This window comes from Patella vulgata, chromosome 2, assembly GCF_932274485.2.
Source record: "Patella vulgata chromosome 2, xgPatVulg1.2, whole genome shotgun sequence".
NCBI lineage: Eukaryota > Metazoa > Mollusca > Gastropoda > Patellidae > Patella > Patella vulgata.
The window spans coordinates 88,858,928-88,883,221 of NC_065880.2; the positions used below are offsets into that span (position 1 = coordinate 88,858,928).

The following is a 24,294-nucleotide window of genomic DNA, read 5'->3' on the forward strand; positions in this document are numbered from 1 at the left end:
GAGAAATTAAACGCTTGTAAAGTGGACACACATTATCAAAATTAAATGGTCAGCTTTAAACTGGACACAAGTACAAATTAGATGATTTTGGGTGATTTTAAACGATTTTTACAAATTTTTAAACAAAGATTTCATATTAAATAAATGTGAAAGAAATTAGTGCTAGATACACAAGATTAAATGATACCTGGGTTACAGTGTTATAAAATACCATAAATTCCATCACAGCAGTCCAAGATATTTTCTAAATTCTGTATAATTTAAATTTGATAAAAATAAACTTTTTTTTATGCACCCATCCACCTAGTATACAAATCTGATATCTTTGAAATAGATTTATAATTAGTTTCCTGGAGATCCGTGATTTCAAGTGGTAATAATTAAATTAGTTCTAACAAACTGACAACTGTCCGAGTTAATTACTCAACAGATTCAAATAGACCAACCAATTATCTGTTAATAGAGTTAACTCCCTTGTTTAATTATTAATTACGGAGTTAAAGAGCGCATCGCTAAGAAAAATAACAAATTTGTATCAAGATTGATCCCTGAAAAAATATCTATTAAGATCTTAATGATGATAGACCTTTTTTCTGGAAAGTGATATAATGGTGGTTACCAAATTAAAGTTAGACATTTAGAAATTTGCAAGTTTTCTTTTTCCAAATGTAATATAATTAGATTATATAAAATCACAATCTGATTAAAATACAGAGCTATATTTCATATGTTTTTTTTAACCGATGTACTTGTTCAAATTTTCAATGGCATTAGGGGTCATATGCGCAGTTTTTGACTATATAGCGTCAGACTTTTGATTGCTAATGCAAACGGGCATACAATAGTGTGCAATGAGAGAAATATTGCCCAGGCAGCGGTTAAATTCCAACTGACAAGGGTTCTTTTAGGTGCACACCAATGTTTTTCATCCTCTCCAAATGACTATATACGTCGTCCGGCACGTCTCACAAGGAACCATGCTGGTAAATCCTGATGATTCTTCTCTTCTGTTAATAACAGGATCAAACACGGTACCTTCATGCTGGGAGGTTGAATGGTTAGCGCATACATGTTCAATCATAAGGTCTGTCACTGAGTCAACTGCCATGGTTTCGATTCCCCGGTTGTACATGACAAGGAGTAGGGTCGTCTGTCCAACCTCGTGGATTTTTCCGGGTCCTCCAATTTCCTCCCACTTCTAAAAACCCCTACGTGCAAGCGAATTATTAAAATAAAATTGAACCATATGTTAGTCCCAAAATGACCTAATTTGTGTCGAGTGGATGTTAAACCCTCACTCGCTCTCTCTTTCTCTCTCTCTCTCTCTTTCTCTCTCTCTCTCACCTCCATGCTAATGAACCAACGTCTTACTCACTGAGCAAAAGTGGCTTCCCTTTATGAATCAGAGCTCTTCACATATTTCTATAAACAAAGTGGTTTACATGTATCATTGAAGTAGTTGAATTAAGTCAACGATAAGTTACCTTAATTACCAGGAAATATTCAGCCAATAAATTTCATTAGGAGCGAGTGCTCTTCTGGTCTCCCTTAATTACGAAGCATTCAAAATCTCTTTTTCATGGCTGGTAATTGGATGTAATTTCTAGACATTAAAGTCAATTTAATGATTAATAATTAACTTTCTTTTGTAGCGAGTGTCTTTAGAATAAATTAAAGCATATTAAAGATTTTAACCAATAACATGAGCAATGTATACTTTAAAGGGACATTAGGTAAGGTTAGATAAAGAGCTGACAGTTCTTGGCGTAATAGTTAAAAGAATAGATAATGTAAAGAGAAAATGCTGAAAATTTCAGTCAAATTGCTTCATTGTAGCCTTGATTGTCATTGTTATGGTTGTTACGATAATAAAGAAAGTCTCGATTAGATGGCATCAAGAGTTGATTATGGTCTAATTAATAATTTAGAGAACATTTCAGACCTAATGAAAGACCTGCAATAGGCAGATTTAGCTCTTGCACAATGTATGTTCAACATAGCTAGTGATGGCATCGAGAGTTGATTTTGGTCTTGATAAGTTAATTAATAATTTAAATACATTTCAGGCCTAAAGAAAGACCTGCAATAGGCAGATTTAGCTCTTGCATAATGTATGTTTAAGGGACTGAAGTAGTTGGCAAGAGTGGATGGCCGAATGGAGTAGGATCGCCTGTCCAACCTCGTGGGTTTTCTCTAGGTCCTTCAGTTTCTCCCGACTGCTAAAGACTCCTACGGGCAAGCGCATTAATGAAATTTGTTAGTCCCAAAATGACCTAGTTTGAGTCGAGTGGATGTTAAACCCCATTTCTCTCTCCCCTCCCCCCTCTCTCTTGTTTAGTTTTTTGTATTTAGCATATGATAGACTTTAACAGATTCTGTTGTCTGACGAGCCACGGTGGCTAAGTGGGTAAGACGCTGGTGCGCTAGCCTGGAGGTTGTGGGTTCGATCCCGGTGTTGGTCGAGAAAGTTCATCAGGATTTTCCGACGTGGTTTCCCCTTGTCAGTGATGTAGGATGGGGGGGCCTGACAAGGACAGCTGTCTAGTTGTTCCGATAAGACGAAAAACCCAGGTTCCGTGTGTACATTGGCATGCACATAAAATATCCCTTGACAGTTGGAATTCGATATAAGAGTAGGCCATAGTGCCGCTGCCCGGGCAAAATTTCCCTCATAGCACACTGTATGGTGTATGCCCGTCTTCATTAGCCCAGTCGGAGCAGAAGAGAAGAAGTTAAACCCCATTTCATTTCATTTCTCCCTCCCTCCCAAACCACCATTGTATGTTGAAATGGCTTCAATGGTTATAAAAATGTTTGAATTGAGAACCTTTTGGCGTAATTATACACTGTTATTATTGGATCACTGTTTAATCTGATCTTTACACTCCCTCTCTCTGTGTCATTCTCTCCCTCTCTGTCTCTCCCTCCCTCCTAAACCAGTATTGTGTGGTTGAAATGGCTTCAATAGTTAAAATGGTTGTTATGTGAACCCTAGGGCCTAATTATACCCTATAGATATTGGATCACTGTTTTTATTGCTCTCTCTCTCTCTCTCTCTAACCCGCATTATGTAGTTGAAATCGCTTCAATGAATAGTTAAATTGTTTGTAATGAGAACCTGTGGGCGTAATTTCTCTCTCTCTCTCTGTCTCTCTCTCTCTCTCTAACCAGCATTATGTTCTTGAAATCACTTCAATAGTATATTGTTTGTAATGAGAACCTGTGGGCGTAATTTCTCTCTCTCTCTCTCTCTCTCTCTCTCTCTCTCTCTCTCTCTAACCAGCATTATGTTCTTGAAATCACTTCAATAGTTATATTGTTTGTAATGAGAACCCTTGGGCGTAATTATATACTATAAGTATTAGATCACTGTTTATATTGCTCTTCAGTTCTGTAAATGGTTAATAAATTTCAAAAGGCACTTTGATCTATTATAGAGGCCATTAGTGAAATTAATATTAAACCTTGTTCATTCTGTATTGTTTATTGAAGAAAACAAACACAGAATGATTTAATTATAACGATATTAAATGGGGTTTAATGTCCGTCCTACTGTTCTGCTCCAACTGGGCTAATGAAGACGGGCATACGCCATACAGTGTGCTATGAGGGAAATTTTGCCTGGGCAGCAGCACTATGGCCTACTCTTATATCTAATTCCAACTGTCAAGGGATCTTTTATGTGCATACACGGGAATCGTTTTTTTGTCCCATCCGAATGACTAGACAGCTGTCCTTGTCAGGCCTTCCATCCTGCCCCACTGTATGGCGTATGTCCGTCTTCATTGGCCCAGTGAAATCCCTGATTGTGACTGATTAGAAATGAAATTGGGTTCAACATCCTAATATCCTGTACCAACCAGAAGTTGAAGGGACCGTTTAGATATATTCTGTATTTCCCAATGACCTAAATACAAAACAAACATTTCTCAGTTGATCAATCAAGTCCCCGAGGGTATTTGTTTTTCTTTATTCATTTCTTGATTAAATAGATTTCATTACGGCAAGGAGATCAATCTTTTCTTCTAGTCTAGCGCGTGTTTGTTTTTTTGTCCTCCGTTCAACTAGAAATCAAGTGTTTGTCTATATATTAATTTCATGGCAGGAACAACTCGAGGGTTTTTTTTTTTTATTAATATACAAAGAGAAAACAGGTTTATCATATCATTCGATAAGTAAGAAAGTTGAAAATGAAGTTAAAGGTGCTATAAGTGTCTTGGGTTTTAAAGGAGCCATGTCTCTATGAGTTTGATTTAGTATTTGTGGTTTTAAAGGAGTCAAGTCTCTAACTCAGTTTTATCCAAAGTCTTCGACATTGAAAACACAAATTATTTGTCAAATTGTAACAAGGAACTCGAAGAACAAGATTAGACATATTCCACAAGTCATGTCAAACGCTGACGTCATATTGTTATCCAGAGAGAATGCGCAATAAATACTATCGGTGTAGACTGGAATAACCAGACACTAGAGATTGCCATTCAATTGAGACTTCTGGCATATTTCGTGGAACATAATTGATTTGAAATTAGAGTAAAAATGGAAATGAATGTAAATCAGTTTATATACATTCATATTACAGTATTATATGCGTTGCGACCCACTTGTGTCAATATCTAGGTCCCAAATATTAGCGATTTAGTTCCTTTAAAGTGTCTAGGTTTTAAAGGCTCTAAGTAGCTATGATTTTGATTGAGTATTTGTGGTTTTAAAATGTCTTGAATTTAATTGATACAAAGTACTGTAGCAGTGAGAATCTTTGGTAATAACTAAAGACTGGAACTATCCTTGAAACTATTTATTACAGGAAAACATTAAACATCATAATACGGAGAACAGCACGTCCGACATGTAGAGTAACTGTCCTGCAAACGTAATGAAACCTAGAATCTAGTACAACTTTCAAAAATGAATACAGATTCTTGGAATGGATCTTCAACACTTTATTTCAGAAGCAAATAAATTACAGCAACAATCAAACAACTTGCAATTCCCTATAAATCAGACCTCCAGCTATAGTTTCCCTAAGCTGGTCTCTTCAACTAAATTTATCACCATTATAGTACTATTTGTGGTTTTAAAATGTCTTTAATTTTGGTCAAAATAAAGTCTTGAATTTAGTTGATCTGATTGTAGTCTTTGAATGGTATTTATTTAGTACTTTGAACATAATCAATTAAAACACTATTGATGGATAACAGTTTAGTAAGACCTGAAGTAATCCTCTCCATGTCTCTGTAATGTTACTTAGATTCTTAAATTGTTTGATGTGATCAATCTAAGCAAAGGAAGCGTTAGCTGATTATTGCTAATAGAGACCGTGATTTAAGAACCTCTTAGTAGCGGAGGACTGAACCTAAACCTAGAACCTGATCGTAGACGAGGACTGGACCTATATCTAGAACCTGATCGTAGACGAGGACTGGACCTATATCTAGAACCTGATCGTAGACAAGGACTGGACCTATATCTAGAACCTGATCGTAGACGAGGACTGGACCTATATCTAGAACCTGATAGTAGACGACCACTGGACCTTTACCTCAAACCTGAAAGTAGATGGGGACTGGACCTTATTCATTTGTTCTGTGTTGCTGCTGGCTCTTCTTTTCCTTTTCAGGTAACTTTTATCTGGGGAGAACTGTACGCAAGAAAAACCCTAATGGAATACCTATAACTCCCAATTTGTGAACTGCATTAAAGGTCTTTAACTATGTGGAACTTATTGGCCGAACAGTTTTTAATATGTAAATTACCCACAGGTCCAGTTATGTGTTTTTTTCTACAAGAACTTTGCTTTTTCAAATAAAGCAAGCAGAATCTTTTTCCCCACAGGGTATTTTCTATCCGATGATGATGCCTAACATCAGTCAGGTAGATCTCCTGCGGCAATACTCTATACCGGAAAACACAGGAAAACAACTGGAAAACAACCGGAAAACACTGGAAAATACCATTTTATACTGAATACCGGAAAACACCGGAAAAACACTAAATACCGGAAAACACACTAAACACCGGAAAATACCCTAAATAGGTCACCCGGAGACTGGCACCCTAAATAGATAACCGGGAGCCTGGTCCTCTGTGTGCTTGGGTTAGGGTTAGAGTTAGTTTCCGGTTTATAGTATAGCCCTTCTCCGGGTTACCTATTTAGGGTGGTTTCCGGTATTTAGTGTGTTTTCCGGTATTTAGTGTTTTTCCGGTGTTTTCTGGTATTCAGTATAACATGGTGTTTCCCGGTAGTTTTCCGGTGTTTTCCGGTATATAGTATAGCCCGATCTCCTGTTTTAACTTGTTTTTATTATGACAAAGAGAGAAGATGACCTGCCTTCTTTTCTCATGACAGCGATTTTATAGGTGTGTTTTAAGGTGACTTATTTTGTGTTTTTAGCAATTTTCAACCATTTAAGTGTAAATAATCTAATTAAATCAACATGTCCATAATATCATATATTTATTGTATTGGACGTAAAATCTGTAATAAACAGCAACAACAGCAGCTAGTACCTGCTAGAACGTTACATAGATTCTTGTATTTTATTGGAGTAGATTGTTTGATGTGTTAGAAGGTTTTGATTGATTATTGATTCTAGATAGTAAATGACTGTTTTCCAACCTGTCGATTTTAATAACATCCCTTACTAATTCTCATCCACTGTTACAGTCACTTTATGGTACACGGTCACGGATTATTCTGTAGTCAAATGTCTGTGAAACAACTTCTGAGTGACATTTAGTAGTTGAAGTGTAACACAATAAAACTTGTATGTGGGAAATAACTTGCCACATTTTTATAATGTTGTATCAAATGGGGTTTAATGCCTTACTTTTCGGCATCAAGGGGGATAAATAACCATTTAAACATCAATAAGACAAAAAGACTGAAAAGGTAAACTATCAGGGGTGGATCCAGGAATTTTTGCAGGAGGGGGTTTGCCAGGTTCCTGAGAAAATGTATTCCCCCTGCGTTTGAAATTTTTTGAGAAATACATGGTCTCTATTGTCATTTTGGCGTATATACACATTGAGCTTTTTAAACAGAGGAGTCCAACATCCCGTTTGGCGCAACTTTTTGTTATGAATTAATATGATGACATTGTGATTCAATTTAATTATTGATACAAAGCATTAATTGTGATATCACATATGTCTATATCATTATCTTGCCCTTTGAGTGCCCATCCTGTCGCACCATCTGACGATAAAGGATAAAGCACAATTATGACACTTTTCTCATAAAAAAATTGTTCTACAAAAGGTTGTTTTACAAAAAAAAAATTTATGTAGCTGAGCAGGGGTGTGGTTTGGACCCCCCAAACCCCCCCCTCTGGATCGGCCCCTGACTACGTGCGGCCATAATGCAAGACATTTTTGATTGCAAAATATGTTACGTGCCCTTGTTCTCTGTCTGATTAACAGGCCGGGATAATTAAGACTATTTTCTATGAAACATTACAGAAAGCTAGATCAGTAAATCTAATTTCTTAACTTATTCATTAGGCAATTGAACCATTATTTTAAGAACCTGGTAAAAACAGGAGGAAAATACTGCTATTTGTGCCTAACGAAGGAGCTTCGGAGATATGAATTCTACTATACCAGAAGATGCCGCTCCTGATGGTGTAGTTAATGATAAAGCAAATAAAAAAAAAAAACGAACGTAATTTTCTAAAGCTGCTGTAACAGCCAAAAAGCGAAATATTATTGTTATTCAGAATTGTTAACAATAGATTTTTTTAAAGCTTTAATATTTGATAGAAATTTTCACATTCGATGACTGTTTATAGTCTCATAGAATATACTGCTTAGTATTCTTGCACCCTGAGTTTAGCAAGAAATCACTTTGGGACAAGTCATTGAACCGTGCACATTCGCTGTGGCGGGTTCAACTTTTAACAGAACAAATTTTGACTGAAATGAAGGACTGAAGACGCCCAACAGTTGACTATGAAGGAAATTTTGCGTGGACAAGGGCACTATGTCTTATGTCAAAGTGTACACAGGACCTCAGTTTTTCATCCCATCTAAACAACTATACATTATCCCTTGCCAGGCTGACGAGGGGGAACCGCGCCAGAAAATCCTAATGAAATTTCTCGGCCAATGTCTCGGCCAATGTAGGGATCAAACACAGGACCTCCAAGTTAGCGAGTCAACATCTTTCTCACCGATCTACCGTGGCTCCCGAATAGATTATAATATACAAGGATAAGGAAGAATAGATTACTAGGGGTTATCGTTATTCTAAGGTTATCTGTAACGATTGTGTTTAAATAAAATCAATAGAAAATATATAATAGCTTGCTTGTTTTAAATATTTTATCTGATAATAAAATTAACAATCCTTAATCTAATCAAGTTGAAACAGATAATTTCTTTCATAATTTCTTTTGTTTAAAGATACATTATGAGAGATTCGATAACGAGTTGGCAGTTCTCACTATAATAGTTAAAAACTAGATAATGTAAAGGCAATTTGCTGAAAATTTCATTCAAATTGAACCACTATGAACCGAGAACTAAGCAGTTGAAATTTTTGCCTAGCCTCGATCATCATTACTAATGTCAGTACGATAAACAGCATAGTCTCGATTATCCATTTATTTGTTAAATCGTGAAGGAAAGTTATGCAGTAAATCGGCTCATAATCCACTAAAGATCGCAGGCTAGCATAACCATCTAGAGTTGATTATGGTCTGGATAGGTTAAAGATACATTATGGGATACAGTTCTCGCTATAATAGTTAAAAACTAGATAATGTAAAGGTAGTTTGATGAAAATTTCAGTCAAATTTGTCCACTATGAACCGAGATATCAGCTTTGTAAATTTCCGCCTAGCCTCGTTCATCATTACTAAAGTTAGTACATTAAAAAGCATAGTCTCGATTATCCATTGTTTTGATTTAATTATCAATGAGCGTTGCAGCATATAGGATTTTAATCCAGTCGGTATCAAAGGCTAGCCTTGACATCGAGAGTTGATTATGGTTTGGATAATTTTATTAATGTCTAATTAATAATTTAGATAACATTTCAGTCCTAAAGAAAGACCTGCAATAGACAGATTTAGCTCTTGCATAATGTATGTTTAATTAATGTCTAATTAATAATTTAGATAACATTTCAGTCCTAAAGAAAGACCTGCAATAGACAGATTTAGCTCTTGCATAATGTATGTTTAATTAATGTCTAATTAATAATTTAGATAACATTTCAGTCCTAACGAAAGACCTGCAATAGACAGATTTAGCTCTTGCATAATGTATGTTTAATTAATGTCTAATTAATAATATAGATAACATTTCAGTCCTAAAGAAAGACCTGCAATAGACAGATTTAGCTCTTGCATAATGTATGTTTAATTAATGTCTAATTAATAATTTAGATAACATTTCAGTCCTAAAGAAAGACCTGCAATAGACAGATTTAGCTCTTGCATAATGTATGTTTCGTTTAATGTTTTATAGTTTGCTTGTCTTTCTCTCAATGTTCTGCAAGTCGTGTGAAATAGCTTTGTTTTACGTCCGCTTCCACCTAAGTGATATCGCAGACAAGGAAGCCATGTTTTGAAGAAGCTGTGTTATAGTTCACTTAGCTCTGTGTTTTACTTAGCTCTGTGTTTTACTCTGTGTTTTACTTAGCTCTGTGTTTTACTTAGCTCTGTTTTACTTAGCTCCATGTTTTACTTAGCTCTGTGATGTACTCACACTTAACCCAGAGTTTTATTTAGCTTTACGTTTGACTTTGTGCTTATTTTTACTTACTTCTATGTTTCAGTTTGAGCTTAGTTTTACTTAGCAGGGTAAGCTTACTCTTCCGGACACCTGTTACCACTGTTTGTCGTGTATTTTGTACACGATGAACAGTCCATTTGCTGATTACACTATTTTGCCAATACCGGTTTTTTTTTTGGACTTCGAAATTTGGCTAAGAGTTTGGATTGTTCGTACTTGGTTGTATTTTATCACTAACACTTAGCCTAGAGTTTTACTTAGTGTGTTGCACTTAATTTTGTGTTCAGAGTTTTATTTAGCTATGTGTTTCCCTTACACTTTGCTCTGAGTTTTACTTAGCTATGTGTTTCACTTACAATTTGCTCTGAGTTTTATTTAGCTATGTGTTTCACTTACAATTTGCTCAGAGTTGTGTTTCCCTTACACTTTGCTCAGAGTATTACTTAGCTCTGTGTTTCACTTAAAATCATATTTTACTCGGATCCAAAGGGTTAAATTGATTCCCAAGTTGAGATTACCATCTGCCTTTATATATATGACTTCTTTATACAGTTTAAATCGACTACCAAGTTGAGATTACCATCTGCCTTTATATATATGATTTCTATATATTGTTTAAATCTACTCCCAAGTTGAGATAACCATCTGTCTATCATATCTGTTTGTATGTTTAGTTATCAGATTTGATAAGTGTTATTGTATTATTTAGGAGGGTTGTCTACCAGATTGGTGTAGAAGAGTTTTTTTGTTGATGTTTTTATCTATGTTAAGATTAACAGATGATTTTGTTTTATTATTTGATGATTATGATTAGCTTGCTTTGTACTTGTCTCATGTTCCGACGTGGTTTACCCTTGTCGGTGGTGCAAGAAGGAGGGCCTGATAAGGACAGCTGTCTAGTCATTCGGATGGGATGAAAAACCGAGGTCCCGTGTATACATTGGCTTGCACATAAAAGATACCTTAGTAGTTGGAATTCGATATAAGAGTAGGTCGTATGGTATATGCCCATCTTCATTAGCCCAGTCGGAGCAGAACAGTAGAACGTTAAACCCTATTTCATTTGTACTTGTCTTATAGTTAGAGGAGGGGGGCGGGGTGAATGGTCTAAGACATGCATTTTAGATCATAAGGTCTGTCATTGAGTCAAGTGGAGTGGTTTCGATTCCCCGCTTGTACAGGACAAGGAGCAGGGTCTCATGTCTGAATCCTCCCACTGCTAATTACAAAGATCGCTACGCAAAAACAAATTATTTAAATAAAACTAAAATATATGTTAGTCCCAAAATATGGTTTGTGCTGAGTGGACGTTGAGCTCCATCTCTCTCTCTCTCTCCAAACAGGTTTAGATTCTTTAAACATACATTATGCAAGAGCTAAATCTGCCTATTGCAGGTCTTTCTTTAGGACTGAAATGTTATCTAAACTATTAATTAGACATTAATTAACCTATCCAGACCATAATCAACTCTAGATGGCATCGCTAGCCTGTGATCTTTAGTGGATTATGAGCCGATTTACTGCATAACTTTCTTTCACGATTTATCGATTAAAAGGATAATCGAGACTATGCTGTTTATCATACTGACTTTAGTAATGATGATCAAGGTTGGGCGGAAATTTCAACCGCTTAGTTCTCGGTTCATAGTGGATCAATTTGAATGAAATTTTCAGCAAATTGCCTTTACATTATCTAGTTTTTAACTATTATAGCGAGAACTGCCAACTCGTTATCGAATCTCCCATGCCTCTTTAACTATAACTTATCAAAACATCACCCAAACCCAGAGATTTAACTACTTTATAATAGAAATAATTGGTTGATGGAGTCTTTTAGTTGTGCGGAGTGGATGAAAAACCGAGGTCCTGTGTACACATAAGCATGCACTTAAAAGATCTCTTGACAGTTGGAATTAGATATAAGAGTAAGCCATAGCGCCATTTTCCAGGAAAAATTCCCCCGATGGTCATAGCACATGGCAGAAAAGTAGGACGTTAAACCCCAAGATAAAGTTAAAAGTCTGGTGACCATCTGGGCTTGGAACAGGATATATATGGTGGATAAAACCATTTCTACAATAGTTCTAAACATTGTTGTTGGGTTTTTTTTCTAACAGATCAAAAACTTATTTTTCGTGTGTAGTAATAGAGTTATTTTGTGTTCCTGGGAACCGAATATATGCGGTGGGTGAAATTGTTAGATTAATAGTTTTAAAGATAATTTCTTTTTTCTTGACAGATAAAAAACTATTTTCTATATCTTATACAATAGAACTATTTTGTTTTCCTGGGAGAGAATTGGGGTTTAACATTCAAGATGGACATATGAAGAGTCCAGGGGAACAATGATCTAAGTCACATTTTTGTCTTTTCGCATAGAAGGCAAAACAGACTTTTGGACGAGAATGCTTGATGCGAACAGAACAACGAATGGGTTTAATTACAACTTTAAAATGATGTTAATACGAATCATAATTACCAGTACAACAACTGATTTCCTCTTTTCAGCCAAATTAAGGTCAAATAAAGGGTACAATGGACGTATTTGTCCGGAAGGCCATTTCACAAGGGCCTTGGTCCGATGTGACTCTGTTCATTTATACCTGAAATTGATTGTTCCACAGAAAGCTTATACAATTTGCTACCAGATGGCGCCATTAAAGGGACAATAACACTCTTGCTGGCTTGACAGCTCCAGAAAATAAAAAATAGCCTTATTCTAAGAACTAGATGTGTTAGTGTCCTACCTGTTGTGTAAATTATCCATTAAATCCTATTTTACTTGTCCAAAGGGTTCAAAAATATTTTTAAATCCAAGTCACATTTGAAAAGCTTTACGTCAGGCTTTTCAAATCATTTAGTTGAATTTTTCCAATTTTTTAAATTAGGTGTGTTAAGATGAAATTTGTATCATCAATTAATTGGAATACTGTAAAATAGTACAATTTGTTGACCAGAATAAAGATTGGGACATATTATTCAGTTACAACATGAGTGGAATTGAGCCTTTAACTGGGGTTAGTTGAAAAAGTGACTTAGATCGTTCTTCCCCAGGGCTCTTCAAATGTTATACAGTTGGCTTTTAGTAAGTGCAGGGGGACTGCACCACACACAATTACACAGAACAAATCTACGGACAAGTCACAATACGCAGAAATCACAAACAAACTTACATATCAGATTAAGTGAATAGATCCGGGGGATAGCTGTAAGCATCCACTGCGCTGTACAGTCCCGGGCCTGTAGTGATACAGGCTATACTCAATAATTGAAAACTGCAAATTCCAACTGTTAATGGTGTTGTGGGGTGGGGGGGTTGTGTGAGTGGCCGAATGATTAGCGTGTGTGCGTTGTATCACATAAGATCTGTCATTGAATCAACTGGCGTGGTTTCGATTCCCCGGTTGAACATGACAAGGAGTAGGGTCGCCTGCCCAACCTTGTGGGTTTTCTTCGAGTTCTCCGGTTTCCTCCCATTGCTAAAGACTCCTACACGCAAGCGAATTATTAAGATAAAATTCAACCATGTGTTAGTCCCAAAATGACCTAGTTTGTGTCATGGACATTAAACCCATGAGTTTAAAAATTAACAAAAACTGAAAGTATTTTATTAATCTCACTATTTAGGAGAGCGTTTTAGCTAATTTGCAGGAGTCTTTAATGACTCGGGGGGTTGGATGGCTGAATGGTTAGCATGTGCGCGCTGTATCATTAAGTCTGTCATTGAGTCAGCTGGCGTGGTTTCGAATCCCCGGTTGTACGTGACAAGGAGTAGGGTGGCCTGTCCAACCTTGTGGGTTTTCTCCGGGTCCTCCGGTTTCCTCCCACTGCTAAAGACCCCTACGCGCAAGCGAATTATGGAAATTAAATTGAACCATATGTTAGTCCCGAAATGACCTAGTTTGTGTTGAGTGGACGTTAAACCCCATTTTTCTCTCTCTCTCTTAAACTAGCACCTTTCTCACCGGAGGATCACGGTAACTAAGTGGGTAAGGCGCTGGCTCGCTAGCCTGGAGGTCGGGTGTTCGATCCCTGCATTGGCCGAGAAAGTTCATCCTGTTTTTCCGGCGTGGTTCCCCCTTGTCAGGGATGCAGGACGGAGGGCCTGACAAAGACAGCTGTCTAGTCATTCGGATGAGACGAAAAACCGAGGTCCAGTGTACACATTGGCAATGGCATGCACGTAAAAGATCCCTTGACAGTTGGAATTCGATATAAGAGTAGGCCGTAGTGCCGCTGTCCGGGCAAAATTTCCCTCATAGCACACTGTATGGCGTATGCCCGTCTTCATTAGCCCAGTTTGGAGCAAAACAGTAGGACGTTAAACCTCATTTCATTTCATTTCATTTCACCTTTCTCACCAAGCCATCAGTCTGGAAGATTAAAAGTTATCTTTCATGAAGTACCACCTGCCATTAGATAATAAGAACTGGAGCCGCCTGGGCCGAATGTTCACATGTATATTAATGGTATAAGAATCTATATATACAGCGTTGTGTTTTGGTCATGGTGGGCAATAGAGATTAAAAGATCCCTTGACAGTTGGAATTCGATATAAGAGTAGGCCGTAGTGCCGCTGTCCGGGCAAAATTTCCCTCATAGCACACTGTATGGCGTATGCCCGTCTTCATTAGCCCAGTTCGGAGCAAAACAGTAGGACGTTAAACCTCATTTCATTTCACCTTTCTCACCAAGCCATCAGTCTGGAAGATTAAAAGTTATCTTTCATGAAGTACCACCTGCCATTAGATAATAAGAACTGGAGCCGCCTGGGCCGAATGTTCACATGTATATTAATGGTATAAGAATCTATATATACAGCGTTGTGTTTTGGTCATGGGGGGCAATAGAGATTAAAAGTTATTAGATATTATACTTACCACCTACCATTCAATAATAGGAAATGGAGCTGCCTGGGCCGAATGTTCACATATATATTAATGGTATAATAATTTATATATAGCGTTTTGTTTTGGTCATGGGTTCAAGGGAGATTAAATGTTATCAGTTATTATACTTACCACCTACCATTCAATAATTGAAAATGGAGCCGCCTGGGCCGAATGTTCACATATCTATTAATGGTATAATTTATATATAGCGTTTTGTTTTTGTCGTGGGAGCAAGGGAGATTAAAAGTTATCAGTTATTATACTTACCACCTACCATTAGATAATAGGAAATGGAGCCGCCTGGGCTGAAAGTTTACATTTATTATTGTTATTATATTTATCATATAGTCAGACAGGTTTCTGTTAAACAGCGGGACTGCCATAATCCATACCAAGTAAATAAAATAAATTATTTTCTTAATCTCATCCAGACACTCAGAATTTATCTACATCAACAATTCTGGCTTCTGGCAGCCTGATCTTTTAAGACACTGACTTTTATTCTCTGCTCCCCAGGAGATGTCAAAACTAATTCATGGTGGATTTTATAAACATGAAAAATGGCTGCTGGTTCTGAAGAACTTGCCTTTTGATCTTGATGTTGATTGAGAATGGAGTGTTTTGGGTTAACTGGTTTTCTTGATTATTAAATTTGAAAAATGTAGTTTTTATTGTATTGTTGTTACCACTGTCTGTTGGTTCTTTCATTGACCATGACTGAGATAAGGGTATTAGAAATGTAACAAAAAAATTGAATAAAAAGCAATCGTGAAGGGGTTAGCAAAAACAACCGATTTTGATAAGAATTTTTTTTTTTAACTTTTTTTTGTCTAGGGTGCAGTCTTCCTGCATGAACTAACAGACAGTTGGCAATAATGTGTCTGTCAGATTTAGTGCTTGTATCAGGGGGTTATAACTTTTTTTAACTTTTTTTTGTCTAGGGTGCAGTCTTCCTGCATGAACTAACAGACAGTTGGCAATAATGTGTCTGTCAGATTTAGTGCTTGTATCAGGGGGTTATATTGAGTGGCTCAGTGAGTATGATGTTGACTCGCCATCCCAGAGAGCAGAGTTCCCGTAAAGTAGAGTTAAATAGGGAATTTTGTTTGTTATGTTCAGTGGCTCAGTGAATACCAGGAGGACGTAGATCCTGATTGCGATCCCTTCTTGGTCGAGTGAGTTCATCAGGATTTTCTGACGTGGTTCCCCCTTGTCAGGGGTGCACGTGAAAGAACCCTTGACAGTTGAATTTTAAATTAAGAGTAGGCCTGTCTTCATTAGTCGAGTCGGTACAGAAAGGTAGAGCTATAAAACCTCATTTGATTTTGTTATAATGAAACTGTTTATCTATCAGATATTGTTAAGTCTCAGACATTGTTAAGTCTAACTGCTGTGAAGGAAATTACTGAAATCATATTAATCCATGCCCTAATAGCTTATGGAAATGAACAAACACAGGAGGGAGGGCAATAGAACATTAATCCATAGCTAATAGCTTATGGAAATGAACAAATTAATTTGCCAACCATAAAATGCCTACTCTAGACTGTGCCCGGTGTGCCCCCTCTAAAAACTTCACTGCCACTCCGAAGCCAGCAAGCTGGCCACAGGCCTGAACCCCGGTCATTTCATTTGTCGGGTTTTCTGCCTTGGTTACTCCTTTTCAGTGGTGCAGGACCGTGGGCCTGGCAAGGGAAAACCTACAGTCGTTGGGATGAGACAAAAACAAAGGAATTTTCCCTCAAAGCACACTGTATGCCATATGCCCATCTTCATTAGCCCAGTCGGAGTTGAATAGATTTAAACCACATTTCATTTCATTTGGGGAGGGGGGGGGCGCGAATGGTTAGTATGTGTGCATGGTATCATTAGGTCTGTCATTGAGTCAACTGGCATGGTTTTGATTCCCTGGTTTAACGTGACAAGGAGTAGGGTTGTCTGTCTAACCTTGTTGGTTTTCTCCAGGTCCTCCGGTTTCCTCCCATTATTAAAGACCCCTACGTGCAAGCGAAATATTGAAATAAAATTGAACCATATGTTAGTCCCAAAATGACCTAGTTGGTGTCGAGTGGATGTTAAACCCCATTTCTCTTTCCCAAATTGTGTTAGTCCGAAAATCTCTCTAGTCCCAAGATATCTCCCTCCCCTTCTGGGACATCCCAGAGCGCGCTACTGGTGGTGGTCAGTGGCCATCAAACAACAGTATTTAATCAGATGAAACAGATCAGAATGATGGGGGGGGGGTTTGAGATGGCCAAGTTGTCTAGAGTGTCGCGCTCCTTGCTCTAACTGGCCAGTCACCTCTGGCTTGCGGTCGTGGTTTCGATGCCTGGTGTGTGGATATGTGGCTTAGAGATAGGGGGCGCCTTCCCAACCTCATGGGTTTCCTCTCACAGGAAAGATCCCTGCGCGTGCCCTAAGATAATAAAAATGAAAATAGGACAACTTGTCTGCGATATCAACATCGGTAGAAGTGGACGTTAAACACAAAGAACAATCAGAATGATGTAATTTTGTGTATATATATATATATTTATCTACATTGTTTGTAGTTTTTTCAGACAAAAAAATAAAAAGATCAGAAAATTAATTAAAATACAATGTTTCACATATTGTAAAACAGTACAAGAAATCATTGACAATGTAATACAATGTAATACAATGTTTCATCACATATTGTAATACAGTACGAGAAATCATTGACAATATAATACTTATTATAATTTTATAGAATAATAAATAATATGCATGAAGTCTTGAGATAAGTTGACAAAATGTCACTTTACTGTGAAAGATCATGTTCAGGCTCCTGTGCAACATAATATACAGGCCCCTGTTAAAGATCATGTTCAGGCCCCTGTTAAAGATCATGTTCAGGCCCTTGTTAAAGATCATATTCAGGTCCCTGTTAAAGATCATATTCAGGCCTCTGTGAAACATAACATTCTAGTTCCTGTAGAAGATCAGGTCCCTATGATAGATCACGTTCAGGTCCCTGTTTAAGATCATATTCAAGCCCCTGTAAAAGATCAGGCCCCTGTTTAAAATTATATTCTGTCTCATGTTAAACATATGCAGGTTTCTGTTAAAGATCATATTCTGGCCCCTGTTAAAGATTGTGTACAGACTCATGTATAAGATCATATCCAGACTCAGGGCTGTGAAATAACGTGCACATGGCTGATAATAAAATATAAATAATAAGTAAATTTTAATTTGATTAAATCCTGTAAACTTGATCAGTAAGAAAATTTTAGCACCTCAAACATATTTAAATTATTCATTTTTCACTTGAAACTTTTCCTAATAAATTGGAGCTGCTATAGTTGATTCTAGCACTGAGAATATAATTAAGATTTTCTTTACGTGAACCCGTTGTTTTCATGTCAACTTAAAGGAAACTGTTCATTAATCTTTGTTTGTCCTTCATTCGTGTAATTTGTCATTGTCACTGTTGTACTTGTCGGTGGCACGGACGTCACATGAGTGACAAATCGATGTCGTGTCATGTATTGTATGCCATGAAAGTCATCCTTAGCCTCTGGCAACTCTCTAAAACAATGAAACTTCATCGCCTCGAGCAACTGATCCTGCACCTGCGGAAATTTCTTAAAAGCGTAATTTTTCTGTAACTGATACAAAACACGTCTGTTGAGTAACGGGTAACGAATGTTTGACAGAATTGCCTCAATTTGTTTCTTATCACTTATTTTATTCTTTTTCATCCAGTCCGTGGCAGCCATTAGCACAAGGTTCTCGTCTTCGCACTCATTATCGCGAATTAAATCGCGCACCGTCTCCCAACAACATGATGTCCAACAAACACTTTTAGTAAGTTCACGAAATCTCGTACATAAGACACGGAATGCTATTTTTTTAACTTCCTCTGGATGAACTGGATTGTCACACAATTCACTGATGGCTTCGATACTGAATCCTTTCGCCATTTGAACGTCACTTACGTTAAAACTGGTGGTGATCAGAAGTTGCTGAATATAACTCTCACAATGCGACGCAAGCGGACGAACTGAATATTTATTCGCCAGTTTGTACAGCGCTATGACGTAATCGCGATGCAACCATACGGCACCGCTGTAGATAAAATATAAAAATCGACTAAACACTAAAGTACAATCCAAAGATTCTTGAAAGTTTAACGTGGGTTTCGTACCAGGTTCCGTGACGAGTTTATTTAACATGGATGCCAGGATGTCACTCTTCATACTCAGAATCATTTTATGAGCGTGGAAGATGCTGTGTCCGTCATTTAGATTCAGAATGACGTCACTCAAGCTCTCGTTGTCGAATAACGATTCAAACGATTGCGACGTCTTAACCTTCTTGCTGCATCCGTCGCTAAGACTAGCTTGTTCGTCATCACCTAGTGGAGGCTTAGACGGGTCAGGGTATTGCCGCAACATGGGTGGTGCACTGTATCTCTTTAATCTTTTCGCCATTCATTTTCTAAAACGGAGGGTAAGTTATACCCTGTTATACCAGTTGCCTGAAAAATATAAAAAAAAAAAAAATATCAGTGAAGTTACAACTCTTGGACATTGAACCGCACAAATATTGGTTGAACTATTCATTATAGTCTTTCGAATGAGACGAAAAACCGAGGTCCCGTGTATATATTGGATTGCACGTAAAAGATCCCCTGGCAGTTGGAATTCGATATAAGACTAGGCGATAGTGCCGCTGCCCGGGCAAAATTTCCCTCATACCACACTGTATGGCGTATGCCCGTCTTCATTAGCCCAGTATAGGAGCAGAACAGTAGGACGTTAAACCCCATTTCATTTCATTTACTTATTATAGAATTCAATATCAGACGAAATCAAAAGCGCAAATTCTATTAAAGGTCATAAAAAGTATCTCAAAACCGAACTTTTTAATCAAGTATACAACTGATTGAATACGGTTCTAGCTGTGTATGTGTCAGACTTTTACCATGTGTACTAAATAATGTTCTCTGTTTTTTGTTTATGTCTTTTTTTATGGATTAATGTGTTGTGATTGTTGTAATTTTATATTAGTTGTACTTATGTAAAGCACCCGAGAGCAGCTCGCTAAGTGGAATTGTTGGCATTATATAAATTGATTATTATATAACTAGAGGTGATGGTCACAGGAATTATGACAATTATTGGTCTTCTGTCTATTCCACTAAACAACTTTTAGATATTAACGGTCATACAATAATCTCAATATTGCAATCTGTAGTACAATCAATATTCATATCCTTTCAATCACATATTTATATATTCAGCTTAAATGATGTCTGGTGATATTATACCCCCTCCCCTGTCCAAGTCAAATAATTGTGTAGGTCTATAACCTTGTATTTAACACTTCTCACTACAAGTAATAATATAATATACCAGGATTGTTGACGAGATGTTCTGTATAATATAAAAGACTGATTTTATATGTATATATAATATTGATGATTATGTGTGATTGATGATGTATATTGATGATTATTTTATATAATATTATCTCATCCAGACACATCAATTATATTATATCACATATATTAACATCATATATTAAAGTGGATAAATCTCCAACTCAATATCCTTCACAGTCTTCGGCATTGAACATACAAATTATTTGTCATCAACATTGGTCTTGTGATCTTACAGGGAAAAGATGGGCTTCTGATATCCAATATTTAAGACAATATATTAATATTATATATTAAAGTAGCTAAGTCTCTAACTCAATATCATCCACAGTCTTCGGCATTGAACATACAAAATATTTGTCATTTTAAATCAACATTGATGTTGTGATCTTACCGTAAAAGTTGGGCTTCTGATATCCAATATTTAAGACAAAATAAACATTTTACCATTTGTACACGAATTGTGTACCATAATGCGCTTCAGCGCTATATGTAACAAGGGACTCTAAGAACAAGACTAGAAATATTCTTGTCTGGAGAGCATGTGCAATAAATACTACCAGTGTAGACTGGAATAACCAGATGCTAGAGATTGCCATTCGATTGAGACTTCTGGCGTATTTCACCGAACCTAACTGATTAGAAATTAGAGTAATTAAAACCACTAATTGGTGGGGAAGAAAAACGTAGCTGGCCACTCCCGAACTCTCTCTCTCTCTCTCTCTCTCTCTCTCTCAACTTACACACTACAGATTAAAACTGAAAAAAGTTGAAAATGAGTTGAGGAGGATTGAAAAGAGATTTAATTTAAATAGAAACTTTCATTTTCTGATGCAAAAATGTGAGTGAACACAATTTTAAAAGAATTAAAAATCAAAAGTATCTAATTTTCACCATTGAAAACAGAATAAGCTAATATTTTCATTATGTAAAGCCAAACTTTTCATAGTTATGGATGGGTGGTATATATATAATCTATGAAATTTAGTATAATTCTTTTAAGAAAAACATTAAAATTCTGGATAAGCACTCTCATATTCCTGCCTTATCTTAAGAGTTCTTGTTAATTGAAGACATTTGTTGAACCTGTTGTATGAATTATCGTTATATAAAAAAAATATCAAATGATTTATTTTGCGACATTTATTACTATTTGTGGGGGAGGGAGGCGCCAAAGTGGTTCTGTAAGTAGGTCAGTCACTGGCTCACTAACCGGGAGAGCTTGGGTTGAAAAGTACTTTGGGATTTTCCAGGCTTGTTTCCCCGTTGTCAATGTTTGGGGACGGAGAGTCTGTCAAGGAACATAGTCTGTATTTAAAGATTTATAAACTTAATTCTAAAATTCTAAATCCTGTCTTTAACATTATTAATGCTACAAAAAAACATACATCTTTCAGTTTCAATTACCTCGACATGAAGTCATACACATAAATTTTAAATATTTAATGATTATTTACAAGTAGCCAGACGACAAGCAGACGACAGGCAGACCTAACATTAAAAGCAAAAACATGTGGGACTATAGACAAATGGCGTAAACAGGATTTTCCCAGATAGGGGTAGAGGGGGGTAAATCCACAAATTGTAACTCCTAAATTCAGTATTTCCTGGAGCCTTACCTTACATGAATGTTAAACATCCCCCACAACCTTGGGATATGCTTAGTTCTCCCTAGAACACTTATACTGCTGCCTTGAACCCCTTGCTGCTGCCTTGAACCTCTTGCTGCTCCCTTGAACCCCTTAATGCTCCCTTGAAACCCTTAATGCTCCCTTAAATCCCTTCATGCTCCCCTGAACCCCTTAGTGCTCCCTTGAACCCCTTAATGCTCCCTTGAACCCCTTAATGCTCCCTTGAATCCCTTCATGCTCCCTTGAACCCCTTAATGCTCCCTTCAACTCCTTAATGCTCCCTTGAACCCCTTAATGCTTCCTTCAACCCCTTAATGCTTCCTTCAACCCCTTAATGCCCTGACTACTCCCTTGAACCTCTTAATGCTCCCTAGAACCCCTTCTGCTTCTCAGAACACCTTAATGCTTCCCAGAACTCTCCACAAAGCTATACGCTAGAAATTCTACACATATTTAAAAATACATGAAATAACCTAAAGTTGTTTTTAAAATGTCATCAAATGAGCGACAAGCTGCTTGTCTTTTGTGATCAAATATTAGAGTGGTTAGCCCGGAGTTTGACTGGATGCCGTGGGTTTGACGGGGTTTAATTTAGCGACTGGTAGAACAAGACATAACTCATGTTGATTGACTGATCAAACAGCCATAAAGACTGTCAAGCCTTTTAAACTTCATCGAGTTGTTTGTGTTAAAGTACAAAAAAGAAATTCTTGAAATTTAAAAAAAGTTAAAATAAGATTCAGATCGTTATGCAAATAGATTGGTTGAATGTTTGTATGCAATTAAAGTGGACACTTTGTCTCATGCACTTAATGTGAACCGCATGTTGTATGCAATTAAAGTGAACAGTTTTGTATATGCATTTAAAGTTACCAGTTTTGTATATATGCAATTACATGTAATATGTACAATTTCTCTGTATACAATTAATATGCTAAGTTTGCATTTGTTTCTATGCAATTAAAACGTTCAGGCTTTTTTTATGCAATTAAGGGGCGTTGGATGGCCGAATGGTTAGCAAGTACACAATGCATCATAAGGTCTGTCATTGAGTCAACTGGCATGGTTTCCAGTAGGGTCGTTTGTCCAACTTCGTGGGTTTCCTCTCGTTTCCTCCCACTGTTAAAGACCCCTACGTGGAAGAGCAAATTATTGAAATATAATTGAACCATATGTTAGTCCTGAAATAACCTAGTTTGTGTCCAGTGGAGTTAACCCCCCTCTGTCTCTCTCTCTCTCTCTCTCTCTCTCTCTCTCTCTTTCTCTTTGCAATTAAAGTGTCCAGGCTTTCTCTATGCAATTAAAGTGCCACGTTTTTCTGCCTAAAATATGTGTGTAACTAAACACATGTATATGCAAAGACTTATCATTTTCACTAAAAAACAAATGTTTGACATTTTAAGCAAGAGTATTTTTATTTTAAGAGATAAGAGGACAATGGAAACTTATTCAGATTCATTTTACTTTTTCTGTCTCTTTCAAATAACATTTAATATATTTTCTCCCGAGTCAGCATTTTCTTTCTTAAATCAAAAATTGTTTCTTACGATAAGTAAACGCTTGTATTATGATGTTTTCTCTTTGTGAAATAGGGATATCATTTAATCACCAATAGGGGTTTCACATAGGCTAAACCTGTTCCCCAATCCCATTCCCAGATATTCTCAATAAAAATGTTGTTTAAAAAATGAATATCACAGACAATCGATGCTTTTTAAAAACCTGGTGTTTATTTATAGAGGCAGATAAAAAAGTAGATGAATTTGCTTTTATTTTGTTTTAATAATGAACGATTAATTTAAACCTTTCTATTTTGACATGTTTGTTGCCCATCTTGTCTTTAGATATTTGGTAGGGAATTTTTTTTTAGGTTTTTTTTTATATTTAGATTTATGTCTTTTCATGTCAATATTTTTATTCCCGAAAATCATTTCTACTGTAAATGTGGGAGCGACCACGTCAACAACCCCCTTTTTTTTTGTCTGAATTATGATTCGGTTTATAAACAATGTCTGGCATTTATCTGTTTTCAGAAACAGGATTGTATACATGTCATGATGTTTTTTAAAGTATTTTTAGTTAATATTTTTGGGGATTTCTAGCCATTTTGATAAACAATGTCAGCAAATTATCCAATATGTGGATTCAATGTTGTATGTTTTTTTATTTATTTGTTAATTTACCGAGTTTTAAATTAGATTTTTTTTGGCGATTTGAGGATTAGAATTTTTTTTCTTTTTTATTTTCTGAGTTTTAATTTCAATTTTTGACGATTGAAGTTGGTTTATAAGGAATTTGTGTACTAGTAAATATGTACGTTTAATAATGTTTATTAGTGGAGCGACAAATATTGCATAAGTGGCGACAGCCGTAGTTGGTAGACACTGGGTCGTTTGATCAATGACGATTGTGTTAAACTGAATAAATACGTTTAATCCCTGAGCTAACTCGTTTGTCTTATACATCAAGTGAACAACCCTGCTGGGATCGCTTTACGACCCCTCGTTACCACCCCGTCCTTAAACATAGAAATGAAACTACAACCAGAAGACCCTTATTACTGAAAACCCCTTGTCCCGTCTTATCAATATTTACTTAATATTTGGACTTGGAGTCGGCACATAAT

At 36.6% G+C, this 24,294-nt stretch overlaps 2 protein-coding genes across 4 annotated transcripts in view; one reads left to right on the forward strand and one right to left on the reverse strand.

Annotated features, from left to right (window-relative positions):
• Positions 1 to 24,294, forward strand: part of LOC126810062 (uncharacterized) — a 141,116-nt gene that overhangs the window by 59,291 nt on the left and 57,531 nt on the right. The gene's annotated exons all lie outside the window — the stretch shown is intronic.
• Positions 17,193 to 24,294, reverse strand: part of LOC126810117 (BTB/POZ domain-containing protein 17) — a 40,941-nt gene continuing 33,839 nt past the window's right edge. For 2 of the 3 annotated variants that reach the window (XM_050535098.2, XM_050535100.2), the window contains exon 2: positions 17,193 to 19,134. In XM_050535098.2, coding sequence (XP_050391055.1) covers positions 18,017 to 19,087 — 1,071 coding nt within the window. In that variant the 5' untranslated portion in view covers positions 19,088 to 19,134 and the 3' untranslated portion in view covers positions 17,193 to 18,016. The remainder of the gene's footprint in view (positions 19,135 to 24,294) is intronic. The other variant, XM_050535097.2, reaches the window with a different exon arrangement.